The sequence below is a fragment of the Sceloporus occidentalis genome, unplaced genomic scaffold (assembly GCF_023333645.1).
Source record: "Sceloporus occidentalis isolate IW3139 unplaced genomic scaffold, rSceOcc1.0.p SCAF_7, whole genome shotgun sequence".
NCBI lineage: Eukaryota > Metazoa > Chordata > Lepidosauria > Squamata > Phrynosomatidae > Sceloporus > Sceloporus occidentalis.
Genome location: NW_028316987.1, coordinates 4,272,243 through 4,292,136, shown reverse-complemented (window position 1 = coordinate 4,292,136; position 19,894 = coordinate 4,272,243). Strand labels below are relative to the sequence as shown.

At 37.6% G+C, this 19,894-nt stretch overlaps 2 protein-coding genes across 2 annotated transcripts in view; both read right to left on the bottom strand.

The window, feature by feature from the left end:
- Nucleotides 1-3,857, bottom strand: part of PHOSPHO1 (phosphoethanolamine/phosphocholine phosphatase 1) — a 34,704-nt gene extending 30,847 nt beyond the window's left edge. The window contains exon 1 of the mRNA XM_089531695.1: nucleotides 3,777-3,857. Within this exon, the coding sequence (XP_089387821.1) occupies nucleotides 3,777-3,789 (13 nt within the window). The 5' untranslated portion in view covers nucleotides 3,790-3,857. The remainder of the gene's footprint in view (nucleotides 1-3,776) is intronic.
- A 2,343-nt stretch (nucleotides 3,858-6,200) lies between these two features.
- Nucleotides 6,201-19,894, bottom strand: part of ZNF652 (zinc finger protein 652) — a 31,719-nt gene continuing 18,025 nt past the window's right edge. The window contains exons 3-6 of the mRNA XM_089531693.1: nucleotides 13,402-13,549; nucleotides 11,809-11,924; nucleotides 10,567-10,711; nucleotides 6,201-8,962 (exon numbers count right to left, since the gene is read on the bottom strand). Coding sequence (XP_089387819.1) covers nucleotides 8,442-8,962; nucleotides 10,567-10,711; nucleotides 11,809-11,924; nucleotides 13,402-13,549 — 930 coding nt within the window. The 3' untranslated portion in view covers nucleotides 6,201-8,441. The remainder of the gene's footprint in view (nucleotides 8,963-10,566; nucleotides 10,712-11,808; nucleotides 11,925-13,401; nucleotides 13,550-19,894) is intronic.

The window sequence follows — 19,894 nt, the reverse complement described above, 5'->3', positions numbered from 1 at the left end:
TGTGTTTTCTTGGCAAGATTTGTTCAGGAGGTTTGCCTTTGTCTTCAAGGCTGAGAGGTTTGACTGATCCAAGGTCATCCTGTGACCTCCTTGACTGAGGAGGATTTGGAACCCTGGTCTCCAGAGTTGTAGTGCAATGCTCAAACCATTACACCACATTGGTTCTCTAGTCCAAGCTTAGCAAGCCTTTAACATGTGAGAAAAGCACAACATATTCTGTCTCTACCTTCTTTATGGCAAGTCTCTAAAAAGCTGACTAAATCAACAGATGGTTCACTGATTTCCAATGAGGAAGTTGTTCAAAAATTCTCTACTAGCCCCACAGTCTATTAGCTGTTCCTCAGATGTCAGCAATTTCACCAAGAAAGCAATATTTGCAAAGTTCCCATCGTTCCACCTGAACCACACTCCAACATGAGATAAGGCTTGCAGTAGCGGCATCACAACCATCCTATATCTGCAACAGTGAAAGAGGAAATTTCAACAAGTACAACTTTATTCATTGTGTGGATGAAAAACAACTGATGGAATTTGCTCTTCTGTACAACTTTTGCACTGTCTTCTTTTTCTACCTGGTCATCCTTGAGGGGAAAATACTCACTGAAAGATTGTTATGTATTCTTGCAAAATAAAATGAGGTCCTTTGTCGTAGATTTTATTTCAAGGTGGGTCCTAATTTTGAAACAAACAAACAAATAACTGCCGCTATATGGGCTGCTTTTCCTTTTTCCTATACATCCTTGCAAACTGCCTGGATCTGCTCAGGACAAAGACATGTGTAGCTAAAATGTCTGCGGTGTTCAGCTGTTCAGCACTGTATAATAGAAAAAAAGCAACAAGCCAACCCTATGATACTTTAGACTCTAATGTACCACAAACAGAGCAAAGGCAGAGTGACCCATGCCTCAGTTGGTTATCATATTTCATTCCAAAGAGATAAACAATCAAGGCTATTTGCATCCAAGATTACACTATGTCATAAAATAATTCTTCAATTAATAAGATACAATCTTCCCTGTCACACATTTACGTTTCAAGGAACAACAGCAAGATGTATAAAGCAATCTCAGTTTCATCAACCTCAGAGAAATCATATTAGAATCAAATTTTCTCCCTTGAAGTGTAGCAACTGTATGTTTATCGAAATAGTCTTTCCTTTGGATAACAGGAAGCAACCAAGGACATAGTGTAATAGAATTTAACATTTTAATTTGCATAAAACTAGTAAGGGAATCTCTATTCAAGCATATTCTACACCCCAATCTTCCATTTCCTTACAGTATTATATGCAAATAGCAGAACAGTTTGTTTCTGTCCCAGCTAATTTTATGTTACATGTTTTACAGGAAAACAAAAGAAAAAAAGAACCTTTGTATGGAAAGTCAGCTGTTTAAACACAGGACAAGAAATGTTACATTAACTGGTAACTGTTGTGTTGGCTCAAGTCCAAGAAATATAAAAAATGTTGAAGTCTTCATTTTAAACATAAAGGAATATTACTTCAGCTACAGCAGACACAAAACAAAACAGGGATGGTAGTAGCGTCACACCTTCAAATCAACTTGAGTTCAGTTAGTATAGTTTAAAGGAACTGGTTAAAGCTAGAGAGGGAGTTAGTGTGTAATTTGTGTACTTTTAGTCACACAAATGAAGAAATAATAGCCTGCATGTAACTGCAGCCTCTTTATGCAATGTCATTGTGAGTATGCCATTATGTGGTGGACTGGACAGGCTCAGAAGAAAAGCATCCTAGCTGTGTTCCCTCTGACCCCAAATTGTACTACAGGTTATGTGCATTATCTAAATGAGCATGATTCATACAATTTAACAAAAAATTTTTCCATTTTAATACTTGACCTTCCACCACCTTTGTACTATCTTGGCATGAATACAGAAAATGGAACTGAAGCCCTAGAACATGTAAACAATACAGAAGGAACGGTGCACTACTGTAGCCCACATGCTCATGGCCCCAGAAAGCAACTTCTTTTCAGTGTCAAGACTTCGACATACTTTGTGAGCAGAAGTGGGAAACCTCTGTCTTTTCTCCACATGTTTTGAACGTCAACTCCCATAGTCTCTTACCACTGGGTAGGGATGAGAAGAAATGATGTTCAAAATATCTGGAAAGCTAAAGGTTTCCCATCCTTGTTATATAGGGATGTTCATTCCTTCTTCTATTAGTCTAGTAATATGTCTCCGTATTTACTGGTAACGTTTAGCTACTCAGTTTGTACAGAAAGTATTAGAGATACAGTAGGTGCTATGAGGAAATGACAGACTTAATCAAGATGGGATCAGATGCTACCCCTCTTACAGGTTTAACCACTACTCGGAAGAGTGGATGGAATGTGACACAGGAAAACTTCAAAGGGACACAGAACGTTGGGCTGTCTGACAGGTATAGGCAGACATCACAAGTGTTTTGTTTCCAAGCATGGATGGGGAGCAGTCATGGATTTCTAGCTCAGATCCACTTAAATTTCATCAACTGATGACCATTCAACATATAAAAGCAGCATCCCATACAGCAGAGCTGGGTAGTCTGTGTCCTTAGATGTTGCTGAACTCCAATTCCCATCAACCTTAGTCACTGGTGAAGTGTGATGGAAACAGCTGTTCATCAACATTTGGAGGATCAAAGATTTCCTAGCAAACCCATGCAACTGATATGTACTTTCAAAGACAGTTCAAAAAGACAAAATAATAATAATAATAAAAATAAACAGATATGATAACCTATAAAGAGTTAATGCAGGCACAAGGATAAAAGGCAGCAATAATATCCAAGTAGCCCAGACTTGCCTGCCACAAGTCAGGTTCTTTTTTCAGATTAATCTTTGCACAATTATTTTCTTAACCCCATAGGCAGCTTAGTATCCAGCAATACATAATACAGTAGAGTCTCGATTATCTGACTCTCGGTAATCCAACATTCCAGATTATCCGATGTCGGATAGGTCAGTGGGCATGGCTTGGAGCCCTTGCCACGCCCTCAGCTGGAAAGGGCTCCAAGCAAAAAATTTTTGCAATTTGTATTTTTATAATGATTGGAAGGCTTTTCATAGTGATTCAAGGCTTTTCATAGTGATTGCTAGGCTTTTCCTATGACCCTCCGGATTATCCGACATTTTCGGCTATTCGACCTATGGGACCGCCAGTTTATGTTGGATAATCGAGACTCTACTGTACTGTGATTTCAAAAAATTATTATTGCAAAGCCTTAGACCAAAAAGATATTAAGACATATAGTGCCATGATATTTTAAATACAGGTCACCAAAATATTTAGTCATTTAGTTATATAAAGTTCTTAAGAGCTGGCCTGGGCATTCTATAGCTCTCCACAGCTTGTTACTAACAATTGCTACAGAGCTTAACAGGAAGAATTGCAGCAGGACCACAAGGAAAGTCTATTCTCAAAGTGTCTGAAGCAATGTTTTGTTTTTATTTTTTTAAAAAAAATATGGAAGCAAGTAAAAATGAATGACAGGAAAGAAACAGCAGCACCTTTATTCAGCAGTCCAGAGTGGACCTGCCAAAGCAAAGAGGTTTCTTGTTAGAAAAGAGCACAGTGAAAGCTGTTCTATAACCAGCAACTTCACAAGTTTCTAATTTTGCAAGTTTGCTTAGAGTGCCAGCCAAAATTTAGGACAAACTGAACACACATATGCAAGAGAGAAATTGGTATGGCATATTCCTAATTTTAAGCACAAACACAAACCTATTTTTGCAGCAACATTATAACAGAATTAGAACATGCCATTGTCAACTTACCTCTCAATTCCATTCTCCAGGATCTCTAGGGTGCTACTTGCTGTCTCCTGAAAGCCAAACTGTAAGGACAGACCTATTTTCAGAAGGGTTTCATTCAAAAACCTATGTTGATTCAAGTTGAAAGAAACAAAATACAGATTTCAAATCAGTATCACAGACTATAGGATGGGACTGGTGGGGGAGGAAAAAATAATGGCTTTGGCAATATTGAACTAATGTTTAACAAAGTGGATGGATACATTTTTGGACCACAAGTCCCAGAATCCCCTGGCTCAAGCATGGCCAAGAAAGTAATGTGTCCTCCAAGCTCTGGTTAAATAGCACTGTCCACTTGCTTATTTACTTCCAATCCTTTTTGTTTGTTTGCCTTGCATTGATTATCTTGAGAGGTAGAGCACACAGTGATATAGAAAATGAAGAAAGGAATGGAACATTCAACACAGGCAAATAAAGATGACTCACTTATATACAGAGAATAATTTTTCAGAAAGGAAGAACATACTGCAGTTTACCATTCAATCATGGCATAACCAGACAAATCAGTATGAAACAAAGAGTTCAAGAAAACAAACAAATAAATAAATACAGTGAGAGTACAGATTTTCATCAATTTTTCAGAAATCATTGATTTGTTGCAGAGACATATTTACTGTTAATTCTTAGACCCCTAAGTTAAATGAGATGGTAGATGTGCATGATTCACATTAATGATTTTTAACACTGGTAGCTACTTAGGAACATCACTTACTGCAGGTGTTGAAAGAAATTTGTTTTAGAGTTCCTTGGTGATGTTTTGCAAATAAGAGCCAAAGCCTTAAGTGACGATTTGTTGTTCATAATGTACCTTATGTTGTTTTTGTTTCAGAAGTGCTGCCTTTTATTTATTGATATTGTAAGCAAATACTGCAGTATTATATTAGGGCACTGATATTGTTTTCATTTCAGAAACTGCTTGACTTACATTGTCATTTATTTCATAGTACAGGTACTAGGGCCGTTGCACTATTTGCATGGTTTTGTATGTTATCGCTAGCTCATGTAATAAAGGTTCCCATACAGTATCTAGTTATGTATTTCCCCTTAAATCACAAAAGTATAGCATTTGTCAAGGAGCAATTTAATCCTTTTGTTCTTCACACAGAAAATTCCCACACACTTTGACAGACTCACTGTGCAAGTCATTCTGATATACAGATACTTTAAAGTGTGAATAACACTGGTGTCTGCAATCTAAGAAAATCTACTCTTGTTTGCAAAATTTTCATGTAGACAGCAGCTGTTTTAACAAAATAAACCAAAACTGGATTGAATGTGAAATAGATCTACAAGCTTCAGAGCTATATTAGCATCTATGGATTCTAAATCAAGGTGTACTTTTATCCCAAGATAGCAAAGTAGCGATTTAGTGGAAGCAAATTGCTAGGTGTCTTTGATGTTTTCAAAATATATTATCAATTCATATTGGAAAGAAATTGGTTGGCATTGCTTCTGTTAGAACCGGTACTGACAGTTCAAATATGAAAGAAAATCAGCTGTCTTGTTTTGCAAAGTCTGCTTTTCAAAACTGGATTATTCTGCAGTTTCCTTAACCATCAGCCACATATTCTTCACAGATCTGATCTATGTGGATGCCACTTCCCTGGGACAGGACATTCAAAACTTTCAGCAGCACGATATAAAACTTTTAAGGAAAAGGACCTCAGTGATTCTTGAACTTGAAGACTAAAATCCAAGTGTACATTTAACAATCAGGAAATTGCAGGTGTAATATGCATTGTGCACATACATACAGCATTATGCCATTAGTGAGTACCCCCTTTTTTCTAACATTCTAAAATGAAACACATAACTATAATTCAAAGCCCCCAATAATGAGGACAGGCCAAATCAACACATATACCTCTTTGCTTAGGAACCAATGGCCTAAATCTAATTGTCAGTATGTAGAGAGATCTTCTAACACCTTTGAGACTAACTGAAAGAAAGAAGTTGTCAGCTTTCGTAGACTGGTCTACTTTCTCGTATGCATTTGAGGAAGTAGACTTTAGTCTATGAAAGTGCATGCTGCCAACTTCTTTCTTTCAGTGAGTCTCAAAGGTGCTACAAGATCTCTCTACATACTGATTCTACAAACTAACACAGCTATATTATGAATTCTAATCGTTAGTCTCAACCACAGTAGGCATACTTCTACCTAGCTGGTTTTATTATAGCAGTTTTGGAATTGGGAATATGGTAGAGAAATCGTCTTTTGTAGTCAGGTTACAGCCTGTATGCAGTAAACAATCCAATGAAAGCTTGAGCAGGGAAACTACAAGACTAACTGATCTTGAAGTGTGTAAAATCATCTCCATTGTTCAGAAACAGAACTTTCTAGAGGAAGGGGAAAAAAACACACCCATCTCAAGTAGTAGGATTCATAAATAGCAGCCAAATACTGTAAATTTATTGAGAAAACAATTTTTTGCAAAATTGAATTACAACTGATTTACCAAGGTGTTTTTTTTTTGTGTGTGTGTCTTATCCTTTAAATTTATAAAAGTAGATTTAACAGGCCAGATTGGTAGCCTGTAGCATATCTACATAGAATTGTGGATTTGCAAACATGACATGGAATGTATAAAACCATCAGTGTAGTAGACGATGGCGAACCTTTAAATATTAATGATTCACTTTTATAGCTAGATTTACTACCTACAAAAGAGAAGGAACAAATAAATGTTATTACAACATCTTTAAAATACTTTTTTCAGAAAAAAAGAGTGGGGTTAAGAGATTTTCATTCAAATATGAACAGGTATCAAAAAGGCCTAATACTATTTTTTAATGCAAAATCAAAGTTAATCAATGGTTGAAACATAATCAGCAATCTCAAAAGTACAATGGTGAGGGTTTTCCATTTTCTCCGATATAATCCCTGAATTACGTATAAAGTCTAATTTTTTAAAAAGAGAATGCCATTCTAGAGATCAGCATGATGGTCTTTAGGTGGTGAAATTAAGTTTAGGGAAAATTAAAATCCTTAATTAAGTGGATATCTCTGTGTCTTCTCCTCAAGGTGCCAACAGCTATTCCAGCTGCTTAATGGTGCTGTATTTCAATGGCCATTAACTACATCTGAATAAGACCCATAATGTTCTGCATTCTAACTAGTTCGCCGCAATTTATGCAACTGGAGATGGAGAAAACACAACTAGAAACTCGCTTAACTTTCAAACATTTCTGTGTTCTTGTGAAACCTAAAGTCAAATCTGAAAGAAGTTATCCTATATTATATTCATTATCTATACAGGACACAGCTTCAATCTGTGCACATACTCTGCGGTAAACATTTTTCAGCCACCATGACAACTGTTTTCCCATCAAATCCCCCAAATCCCGTTTTATTTTTAGTATTTTACAACTCCAGCCAAACAGTATGTTATTCGTGGCTCCCACTTATCGCTCAATTAACTGAAGAAAAAACAAGCAGCATCAAATATGATTCCCAAATTAAGCCACATCTTATACACACTTCTATATAATGAACTAGGTTCTAATGTATGTCGAAGAAATGATAGCACACTCATCTGAAAATGCCAACGATGGTTAAAACTCTCCCTTGAAGCTTCCAAATCTCTCCCTCATTAGAGTAAATTCATTCTAAAACATTTCACACCTCAGTCCAGCAGAGCTGAGTGGAAAACATTTGTGGGAATACATTGTGGGAATACAGTAATTTAATGTCTTTATCTAATCCCCCCCTCCATGACACTGACAGAAGATGATGGTCCTATTAAGAAACCCCTTTTGAATAAGTTATAAAAAATTCTGAAATCATCTCCACTTTTGAGGCAGCCTGACCAGAGACTTCTTGGGTTCTTTTCTTTCCCCTTCAAAGCACCTTTTTAGAGTAGTACAGATGTAAGAATAATTTTTACCATAGAAGTTATTTGCATCTTTTTTCTCAAAGAATCACATTTGAATGATTATAAAAATTATCTATTGTAACAACATAGGTCCAGCTACACTGAAAAAAATTACACCGCTTATTCGAAATACAATTCATTTTAGAAACAGGCTACTAAATAGGTCTATACAAAAACTCTAAAATAATTTTTCTGTATTAAAATAAAGAGTGTGTTAGGAGAACTACTCAAATGAGATTAAGTTTTGTTTACTGTCTTTTTGCTATAATGCTTGATATTCTGCGATCATGTGGCTGGCTCACTCCACAACCAGCACACACATCCACCCACCCATACCCACACACGCACACACACACAAAGCGGAAAAGAAATTAATGATACACAGTGATAATTAATGCTCTGGGATTTAGTCTCACAGTCTTTCTGATTAGTACAAAGGAAACCAGGACCATCCCCTCTTTGAGGAGAAAGTCCAGGATATAAAAGCAAGCATACCTCATCAGCTGATATGAAATTATAAAAAAATCCACAACTGTCAGTCATTTTGAAATCTATAAAAGTCAACAGTAAAACGTGCAAGCCAAACTGGGCTTCTGTCTTATCAGTTCCCCTTGGGTTTGATGACCACTTTCCCAAACAGCCAAATTTAATGTGAAGTTCTTTCACTTATGGCTGCAAATGAAACCACAAGATTTCTTGGGGGAGCACATGTCCAAGTTCACAAGACCAAGAGAATGGCTGACAGAAGACGAAAGAGTTAGTGGTGCTGTATTGAACTGTTCTTTTCTGCTAGGTGTCTCAGAAAACTGTCCTCACCTTGGCCCCTATGATTTAAAGGCTCACTCTTAAACAGAGCAGGAGGTGGAGGTAAATGTGGGACAGGGGGGACAGGAACAGGCAGGTGATGTGGATGGTGTGGATGGAGATGCAGGTGAGAATATGGATGGCCAATAGGGCGGGGAGGAAGCGTGCTCACTGGGTTCATATTGATTGGTGGAGTCGGGGTTGGGGCATTTACTGTGTTCACAACAGAAGGTACAGTGGGGGCAGGAGAGGTTGTGGCAAGTGGTATCTGGGCAGCAGGTGGCACATTAACAGGACTGGTAACACGGAAGCACTTCTCCTTGTGTGCCTTAAGCATGTTGGAAAAGCGGAATCGCTGGCCACACACGTCGCAAGGGTATGGCTTCTCCCCTGTGTGAGTTCTGCGGTGTCTCTTCATGTTGGGGCGACTGGTGAAGCTTTTGCCACAGATTTCACAGATAAAAGGCTTCTCTCCTGTTAAAAATTAAAGATGGAATTCATCTGATGCCATTCTTTAACATGTTAACATCACCTAAATCATATTCAGTATTTTTATTTCCGTAACTGTAATGAAAACAACTGAAAACAAGTCTACTATCAAGAACTTCCAAAGGCTGAATAACATACAGAGGAATCAAGATTTACAATCACAAAAAAACAGTGATGACATAATACTGCTCTATCAATTTTTGAGATAAGCAACACTGTCACACTACTCTAAGAATCCTTGAAATTTCTCAATTTGTAATATCCCAATTGTACCTCAACATTTCTACCTTCTTGATTATATATAAAAAACTGGAAATATCCACATACACTTTTCCTTTTCTTTCCACATGTCCCTAAATTCTCTGTTCCCTATTCCTCACTGGCTGAGATGACCACACTACTGTCTTAATCTGCTCCTTGATTCTTCTACTTGTTGTGTGCCTTCAAGTCGTTTGACTTCTGTATTGAGTATAATCTGCTGCATAAGTCATTGTGTCAGCATTTAATTCAGCCTGATAGCAACACTCCAAGATCTCTGGAAGAAATCTTTCCCTACTCTGTTGACGGGTCTCAGGATCCACATTTGAATCATCTTCTTTCTTCAATCCCCCCCCCCCCCCTTTCTCACTTTCTCCTTTTCTCACCTCAGTATTTCCACCTCTATCTACAACTCAGTTACCTATATTAACAGGAATATGCAATTTCTCTTTTCAAGTCCTTATATTGTTTTCTTTCATTATTCTTCAGTAACATATATCCTCTTCTTTCTGTCAAACCTTATCAGTCATGCCACTTCCCCATTCTCTTTCTGCATAATGGATGGAATTACTGCCCCTTATGCATGGAACTCCATGCTTTTTGCTAATAATAAACCTCTTGTTGTGAATCCTTAATGTTGTTAGAACAACAAACTAACAGACTTGTATCAACTTCCCAAAGGGCTTTCATTGCAGCTGGTCTAAAATTGTGGAATGGTCTTCCGGAAGAGATCTGTCTCATTACATCCTTGGAGGGACTTAAGAAGGTGATTAAGATGGATCTCTTCCAGCAAGCTTATCCACCTGACCTTCTATAAGACATATTGTTTCCTTCTCTTTGACTACTGTATAAATTTATTGTTATTATTTTAGGATAGAGTTAGTTTTTAATTGAAGCACTATTGCTTTTGTATTCTACTGATGTGTTTAGCTGTATTTTATTGGATTGTAATTCTGCCTTGATCCACCTGGGAGAGGCAAGAAATATAATTTATTTATTTATTTATTTATTTATTTATTTATTATTAACCTTAATCTCATTCTTAACAGAAATGAAGCCTAAAGACATGTAAAATCACTTTTTGAAATTTAATTCTTGTCAACTCTGATGTCTTTCCCAACCTGTCCTAAATTAGACTAGAATAAGGACTTAACATTTTCCTGTTTTTCCTCTACCAACAAATTATTTTTGAAGAAAGAAAGGAGTTACATGGTTCCAAATTAAATCTGATCACTATCTGATCTGTTGCCAACTGTAAATGATCACAGTAGGTCCAGTGTACTTTTTGATGTTGCCAAAGGGTATTGAGGGGAAAAGCAACACATCCTTACCAGTGTGGGTTTTCATGTGCTCATCAAAGTACTGTTTCATGTTAAAGTCTTTACCACACCACTGGCACATAAACTGCTTGTGTCCAATGTGTATGCTCATATGGGAACGAAGCTGATATTTGTACTGAAACCTTTCATCACAGTTCTGTAAGAGACAATGAGGAACAGATCTTTAATTTGTAGAAATCACAGGCAAGGAGACTACAATACTGCAACAGTATATTTCACAGTACAGCAATGTATTTGTGACAAAACCTTGTTTTATCACCCTGCATTTCAAAGTTACTAACCACATATAATAAAACAATTACAATCATAATTATGAAAACTGAATGGGAATCCTCTGTAATGCAGTTCTGGGGATAGTGAGCATATTGTCTCAAACTGAGACACACAATCTACATGATGATTTCATGGATTATTATGTTGGTAGAAATGAAATGCAATAATTATTTTTTAGATTTATGGATCTCAAGGCAAGATGTAGACACCTTAAGTGGTTTGGCCAGGGAGAAGAAAATGGAATTTATTTCAAATCCCACCACTCAAGGTATAAGTTTTATAAGAATTTGTAGAAGAATTAGACTGCCTTAAGATCACTGTAAGTTGGAAACAGACACATAACAACAACAAATGCTGATATACGTTTTGCAAATACCAAACTAAGTACAATATGCAGGTTATGTGTGGGAGGAATTGGCTGCTTCATGCAGCCACTCAGTCAATGATATAGATGACAAAAGAGGACTCTGCCATTCCGTGAGTCGTAGTATTTTTGTCCTGTATATTCACACTCAAATGTTGTTATATTGCTGTCTAGACTAAAAGAGGATATAGGCAAAATTGGCAACATGATGGCTACTTATGAATCCATTAATGCACACTACTGCAACAGCATAGATAGTCAGCAGTTAGCAGCTTTGTATGAAGCAAAGCATACTTTAACATGCTTCTGCTACCTCTCACTTTCAACCAACTATGGGGATGGGTAGAATCCATATGCTCATAAACAGCTGAAGCAGTCACTAGCAGTAGTGTACAATGTGCACTGTACTTGTGTCTTGCTTAAGGGCCTATCATGAGGTTCTGGCTATCTACTGTGGGAAGACAACATTGGACTAGAAGAGCCTTTGGTGAGATCTAGCACTGTTGATGTTACCAGTCTCAGGGTTAAATCATGACTATAAAGTTTTTGAAGTCAAAATGGTGCTTAATGCCACATTGAATTGACAGGGCTCATACCTCACATCGGAAAGGCTTCTCTCCAGAATGCTGCAGGGAATGAACCTTCAATGACATACTGCGTTTGAAGGATTTTCCACAGGTTTCACATGTAAATGGCATGTCCTTTGTATGTGCTGAAATATCAAATTATGGAAGTGTTTATATGTTAGCATGAACAGGTAACTTCATTTACATCATCACTTATACAATATTGCATCCTAAGATTTATTTAAGATTCTACAAGAATATGTGTCCGGGTACTTTTTAACCCTTTACTATGGTGACTCAAAGAAAGAGACTTTATGGGACTAAAAAATCATGTAATCTCATCTCATACTCAGGCAGGCTCTTTCACAAAGTACTAACAATCTAACTGATGTTTTTATTTGATTTCATTAACATCTATAGCACCTTCCAGCCAAAATCATTCCCAGGCTGGTTTATAACAAAACATCACAATGAAATCATTGTGATGTATTAACAAATAAAGGAATATTGAAATAAAACTTCGCAATTTAAACTCAAAAACTAAAAGCCAAAGAGAAAAACCAGAAGATCAGAGTTATCTTTTGGGCAAGGAGGGGGAACCTATGGTTCTCCAAATCCTTCAATTCCCGGTTTGATCAGTGATGAGGTGGTCCATTAGCATTTGGAAGACTGGTGGTTTCTTACCCCATCTGACTGCAATCAATTTGGCAATATGAGTTTACCTCAGAATGAGCAAACAAGGCCTATCAATCTAACTACCAGAAAAAAACTTTTCTATGCCTGAATTATTGCATAAAAGTAAAGAGCTACATATCCCAATGTCTCATTATCAAAGAGGAAAACAACCATTAGTTATTAGCCCACCCTGTCCTAACTTTGAGGACAAACATTCGATCTTACTGGGTCAATTCAATGGTTTCATCCAAGCATTAAATGTATCTTAAACAAAGAGACTCAATTAAGCAGGGCAATTATCAGCTTCTATGACTCAGCTGCAGCTACTTAAACCAAACAAAGACTATCTCTCTCTTAAATTACACTGAGCATATTTCTGCCAGACCATCAGGCCCAGAGGCAACAAAGTGTTGTTAGCTGGAACAACTTGCCAACCTTTAGTCTAAGATGCAGTTAAGATATATATTCTGATGACAGACCTCTTTATACAATTAGGAGAGAAATAACAGCATATAAAGCTAAATCAAGGTGAAATATTCTTTGGGTGTACACAGACTGGAGTATCCCAGCTGCCTTCTCCCAAGATACATTTGCAGCTTTTGCGTATCACAGCCTCCTGCACTTGCCAGTTCTTATAAAGAAAAAAGAAAAGGTGAATCTTGAGTTGCCAAGATCTGCTTGTCTGCCCTTTTGTCACATGGGCATTCTGCTGATGTAAGCATTCACCCTGACATTAGGGCCTTGGCTGCAAATAGGGATTCACTGGTTAACTGGAATCAGTACAGGATTAGAACTGGAGAGAAAGTTTACAAAAAGCATTTATCTATTCATAACACAACCTGTTATGTTATGACTATATCCTGTAATCAAGAGGGGGACTTTGAACAGCCTTAGAAGTATGGAACAGAGACACAACATTGTGGGGAAAAACAAGCAGCAAAAACTCACCAACCATGTGCTTTCGCACGTGAGCCATGGTGTAGAACTTCTTTTCGCATATCTCACAGGAGAATTTTTTCTCTGCATATCCATGGACAATCTTGATATGCTCATGGAGGGACCACAGCTTCTTGAATGATTTATTACAGGTAACACACTGAATGGATGGATGGGACAAAGAGGCATAATTCAAACAGAGCTCACTTCTGGTACTTCAAGGCAGCTATAGCCAAACTGATGTAAATACACATAGCAATAGAGATCACAATCCTGGATGCATTATTTTGGGGCAATTAACAATATCCACCGTCATTTCATAAGAGTTATCAATGTGAAAGATACCAGCTTAGCTCAAAGAAGGGAATGTTGGTAGACTTAGAACGCCACCTGCTGATTCCTCAGGAGATGAACATGAGATTTCAAGAATCTGTTAGATATACAGTGGCTCAATCTAGTGGTTTTGAGGAAAGCATGTAGCATTGGTGTTGCAGACCTATGATGAGCCAAACCACTTTTGTGATCAAATCCACCATGTCCTTGCTGGCATGGAACCATGATATTCTAACTCTGAAAAAAGACAGCAGATTTGGCTGATCGGTACTTTGGAAAAATAGAATAAATTATTCAGAGTGAAGTATACTCAAACTTCTTACCCAGATCAGAAATATCTAGCAGTTTAGGCAGGAACTGAGAGGGGGGTGGAAGCAAGGAAGGCATCCAAAGCCTTTTTTTAAATTAGGGATTTACAGAATGTTGCACCTAAGCAAGGGCATACAAGTCTGCAGTAATAATACCAATGCACGTATCCAAAAATAAATTATGTTTCTGAGTTAAATCCCAATATTTCATATCTATAGACTTTGTCTTGACAAATTGTAATAACTTATCCCCTCTTACTGCTTGTGACTCTCCAGATCTGCTATAATGGCCCCCCAATCCTGTGGAGTAATTAGTGGCCTAAGGCACAGAAGCTTGCAGAAAGAGAGGAAACTTGAACCACTAGCAATTCTGTTTGCAGAACGTCACCAGTGGATGTAACGTAACATCCACTAAATACAAATACAAACAAAAATTCAAAGATACAATTTACTTCAACTGTTGAACAACATGACACAAGTTAGAAGTGTGAACAACCCCAAATAATTCTTAAAATAATCCCTAATGTCCAGGCTATGCTCAATCTGTGCTCAAAAATTAAAATTCTATTCCAAGAATTAGCAAAGTGCAATTTTATCATTTGTATCAATTACATAAACATAATACGTATACATAAAAGAGCTAACAATTTAGTTAGTAAAACAAGTTTAATGAGACAAATAAATACAGGTTGAGTCTCCCTTATTCAGAATTCTGAAACATTCCAAAAACAAAAACTTCTTTCATAGATTTTTGGACTTTTGTAAAAATTGCAGTGCAGACCTCATGGACTACAATGGATATTTTGATCACTTAGAGATGCACTTTTGTTTTAAATAATGTATACAGAGGTACACCCACACTGTACCACATTGTCACTTTTAACTGTACACCATGTACACAAATTCACACTTAAATAGTTGCATTAGAGGTTGCGCTATGGTAGAATGAAGACAAATTTGTGAATTAAAGATGAAGCAGAGTATGTAGATTTTTAACATGTAGTGCTTTAACATGTACATTTTTAACATGAAGGTGCTTTAACATGTACATTTTTAACATTAATTGTAATTAACAAAATTACATACTTGCCACGTATGTAATTTTCCTGTAAACAAACCTCACCTGGGGCAGAAATATATTTTTCTCCCTTCATGTTAAAAATGTACATGTTAAAGCACTACATGTTAAAAATCTACATACTCTGCTTCATCTTTAATTCTCAAATTTGTCTTCATTCTACCATAGCGCAACCTCTAATGCAACTATTTAAGTGTGATACTTCTAGTGTTATAGCCAACATAATATGCAGGGGCAAAAAATTACTCTTGTTTTTCAGTCAAACCATGATGCAAAAATAACAGGCCCTGGTTGGCCCCATTCAGAGAAAATCAAAATTTCTTCTATTCAGGGGGACAAAAGGATTCTCTGAACTCAGGAAATATTCCACAATACAGAGTGTGCATTTCATATTCCTTCATCATACAGTCATTCTACCTTTTTCTGGCTCTGAGTATCTGGGTAAAACAAACTTTGGACATGGGTTTAATACACATTTGGACATGGATTTATTTTAATACCCTTTAGTACACTGGAATTCTCACTTGAATAAAAATTATTCCACAACTCTAACAATGCACTTTTTCCTAAATATGGCTATGTGCCTTCAACTCAACTCTGACTTATGGTAACCCTATCGTGGGGTTTTCTTCTTACAGTGCAAGAGGGCTAAAAGAGAGGCCTCTCACTAAGAGAACAGCAGAACCAATGAAGAGTCTTGTGAAACCTTGCACAAAACCACCATGAAGGCATCCAACTCCATCTTGGCCTCTGAGGGGGAGAGAAGGGTGGGCCAATGACATCATTGGAGGTCCTGCCCCCTTTTTCCTCCAAGGACTATGTGGTTGGGGCTGCTGCTACGGCCGGGCGGCTCTCTGGGCTCGGGTATCTGCTTGCGCAACTGCGCACCATCCCAGAGATGCCGCCTATGGACATTAATATCTTGGCGTCTGCGCAACTGCACAGTTGTGTAACATCTTGGAGGTAGATGGGTTGGGTTCCTGCTAGCTGTACAGTTGTAGTGATTGATTGCTTGTATCCTTCTCTGCTGCTGTGTTGTGTGCTGGGGGGGGGGGGGGGGGGAGAGTTGGATATTGGATGTATGTGTATGCATGTATCAGCTAGTACTATGGGTTTTTTTTTATTTTTATTAACTGTGTTTTATCTGTATTATTGTAATATTGTATTTTGCATTACTGTTATGGTTGTACTGAACTTTGTTACTTGTTTTGTTGTTGTATATGCATATGTATGCTGTAAACCGCTTTGATCGTAGGAAAAGCGGTATACAAATAAATCATATTATTATTATTATTATTATTATTATTATTAAAATAACAGAAATCTATCAAAAATGGAAATATTACAGTACAGTACAATGACTATAAGAGAGCAGTTCTTCAGTGCAGAAACTTTAAATGGAGACTATGGTCCAAAACATACTGCAGAAATAATGCAGTTTAAGACCACTTTAACTGCCCTGACTCAATGCTAGGGAATTCTGGGAACTGTAGTTCTATGAGATATTTAGCTTTCTCTGTCAGAGACCTCTGGTGCCACAATAAACTAGAATTCCCAGGATTCCCTAGCACTGAGCAATGGCAGTTAAAAGGGTCTCAAACTGCATTATTTCTGCAGTGTGTTTTGGACCTCTGACACAAATCCACTTAATTACAATTTATCAAGTAGTTCAATTATAACAATTGTACCTTTAATTGGCATACTTTTATGATAGTATGTGTATTAATTAGCTTAGCATTATCAGGACGATTGTGCTATCACCAACACTGCTTTTTCAGTGATCACAGGAAAGCACTTCTATGGAGACAGACCTGTTAATCAGTTGCATCAAAAATAGAGAGAATCTTGCTGCACCTTAACAATTTATATATTTTGTTATTATGTAGGTGGATGAATGAGTCAGGAACTGTAATTGGTAGGGTCAGAGGAACTGAAATGCAAAAGGTATGGTACAAAAGAGTGATACCTTCACAATCATAATTAACTTGCAGTATTTGGGTGCTATTATAGACATCCTTGCACATAAAAAGACTTTGTTCTTATTTAAGCTGCAGGGGACAGAATCAGCATCTTGGTGAACTCTTGTTTAGCTTTTTATGTTGAACTGCTTAAAAATTTCTGAATTTATAACTAGTAGTCATACTATCCTGGGAGACTGAAGTATCTCCACTCCTCTGATTGTCCTGTAAATCTATTACTGCTGTTATTAATGATAGAGTTGGGTTTTTTTAACTAAAATTATTATTGCTGTTGTGTTTTATTGACTGTTTTTGGATGTATTTTAGGCTGTAATCCCGCCTTGATCCATCTGGGAGTGGCAGGAAATATAAATATCATTTTATTGTGTACCTATTACTATTTTTATGTCAGATTAGTGTACAGTAATCCACAGAATCATAGAATTGGAAGAGATAATAAGGGCATCCATGGAAGACACAATCAAAACACTCCCAATGCTGGCAACCCAGTCTCCATTTAAAATCCTTGAAAGACGACTCCACTGTTGAACAGCTCCTACCATCAGGAAGTTCTTTCTAATGTTTAGGTGGAATATCTTTTCCTGTAGTTTGAGTCCCCTAAGTCATAGTCTCCAAAGCAGCAGCAAACAAGTTTGCTCCATTCTCAATATGACATTCTTTCAAATATTTAAACATGGCTATCATATCACCTCTTAATCTTCTCTTCCCCAGGCTGAACTTACTGAGGCTCCTTAAACCATGGCTCATAGAACATGGTTTTCAAACCTATCACCATTTTGGTCATCCTCCTGGTTGTCAATATCCCTCCTGAACTGTGGTGCACAAAATTGAACACAGTGTTGCAGGTGAGGTCTGACCAAAGCAGAGTACAATGGCACTGTTACTTCCCTAAATCTAGACAGCCAAGGGTTATATTGACCTTTTTAGCTGCTGCATCACACTGTACACTATTCTTTTGTCTAGATCAGGGGTGGGGAACCTAAAGCTCTTCAGGTTCTGATGAATTACCATTCCCATTATGTCTTACCACCAGCCATGCTGAAGGAGGTTTTAGCCAGGGTCATGAGGGCTTGGTTGTGGCTCTTCCCCTTATGGTGATGCTACATCTAGTGTCACCATAAGAGGGGGAGCTACAACCGAGCTCTCTTGAGTATTGTTCAAAACCTGGAGGGCCATAAGTTCCCCACCCCTGGTCTAAAGACTGTTCTGTTTGTCCTATGTAGAATGCAGTAGGGCACTGTTGGCAAATGACAGCATATATCACATTGGAACATGACTCAGTGTATAAGCTGTGATGTTCTGGATAGCATTTCTAGAACATCAACCAACTGGCTATCAATTAGCTTCCGGGCACAATACAAAGTGTTGGTTATTACCTTTAAAAGCCTACATGGCTTGGGCCTGAGTTACTTGAGGGAACGCCTCTCCCTACACAATCTGTCCCGTACTCTCAGAACATCAGGGAAGAATCTACTTGATTATCCAAAAACAAGATTAATAACAACTTCCCGCAAGGCATTTACCGCTGTGGCCCCCAAATTGTGGAACAACTTATCAGAAGAGATCCGTCTTATCACCATCTTGGAAGCTTTCAAGAGAGCACTCAAGATGGATCTCTTCTGGCGGGCCTACCCACCTGACCTACTATAAGTGACCCAGAAAGAACCCCACCCCAACTGTAATAAGATGGAAATAGACGACAAGCTAGTTTTTTTAGTAGTTGTGATAATACTGTGATTTTATTGGATATATTGTAATATGATTATTTTTGCTAAAACAGACTAAGGTCCAAAACACCTTGCAGAAATAATACAGTTTGAAACTGCTTTAACTGCCCCGGCTCAATGCTAGGGAATTGTGGGAACTGTAGTTTTGTGAGACACTGAGTCTTCTCTGTCAAAGGGCTTTGGTGTCACAATAAACTAGAATTCCCAGGATTCCCTAGCACTGAGCCAGGGCATTTAAAGTGGTCTCACACTGAATTATTTCTGCAGTGAATTTTTGACCTAAGATAGCTATTTTGGCAAGTTAAGTATCTGCTTTTTCAACATGATGTGTTCTTAAGGCTTGCGGATTGGCCAGTTAATACCATTGCTCACCACTAATTCCCACAAAACCAGAGCATGAATGGCACCATAATTTGAATTCCCACAATTCTGAAAAAGGAGAAAGTCTGAGGCACTGGAAAGGAGAAGAGAAAAAGGAATCCTAACAGTTCTTCCCTTGCTATGATTAGAGTTGATAATCTAACTTGCACAGTAATCTGTCTCTTCTTATGTCACATTGTATGAATTACACATTGGATGAATTACTACACAGTTTTGTAATATATACACAAATGTGTATTTCACAACATGTACATTTCATCAAGAAGCTGCAATTAGCTATTCCATATATGTATGGTTCAGACTCTTATCCATTTGTTATGCATTGCAGTGTTCTTTACCGCTTTCCTACATAGAAATAAATTCCATGTACACAAATAGTCAGGGGTGAAGTAACACATGGACCCATGCCTTTCTCTAACACACAACAAACTGAGATTTACATTTGCATTCATATTCTTCAGAAATTCAATTTCTGTTTATACTAGACAGTGCTCAAAGCAGATGTATTCTCAGCTCCTGTTTCGCTATTTCCATTGTAGTGCTGTGCAGTGAAATCCTGTATCTCAGCTGTTATTTCTTTCCACCTCCCCCATTCAGACAAACTGGTTTCCTTTAATGTGTAATAGAACATGTTGATAGAGGCAGAAAGGCCTGGAACCTTGTTCTTCGCAAAGGATTTCCCCCCCTTTCAAATGTCCA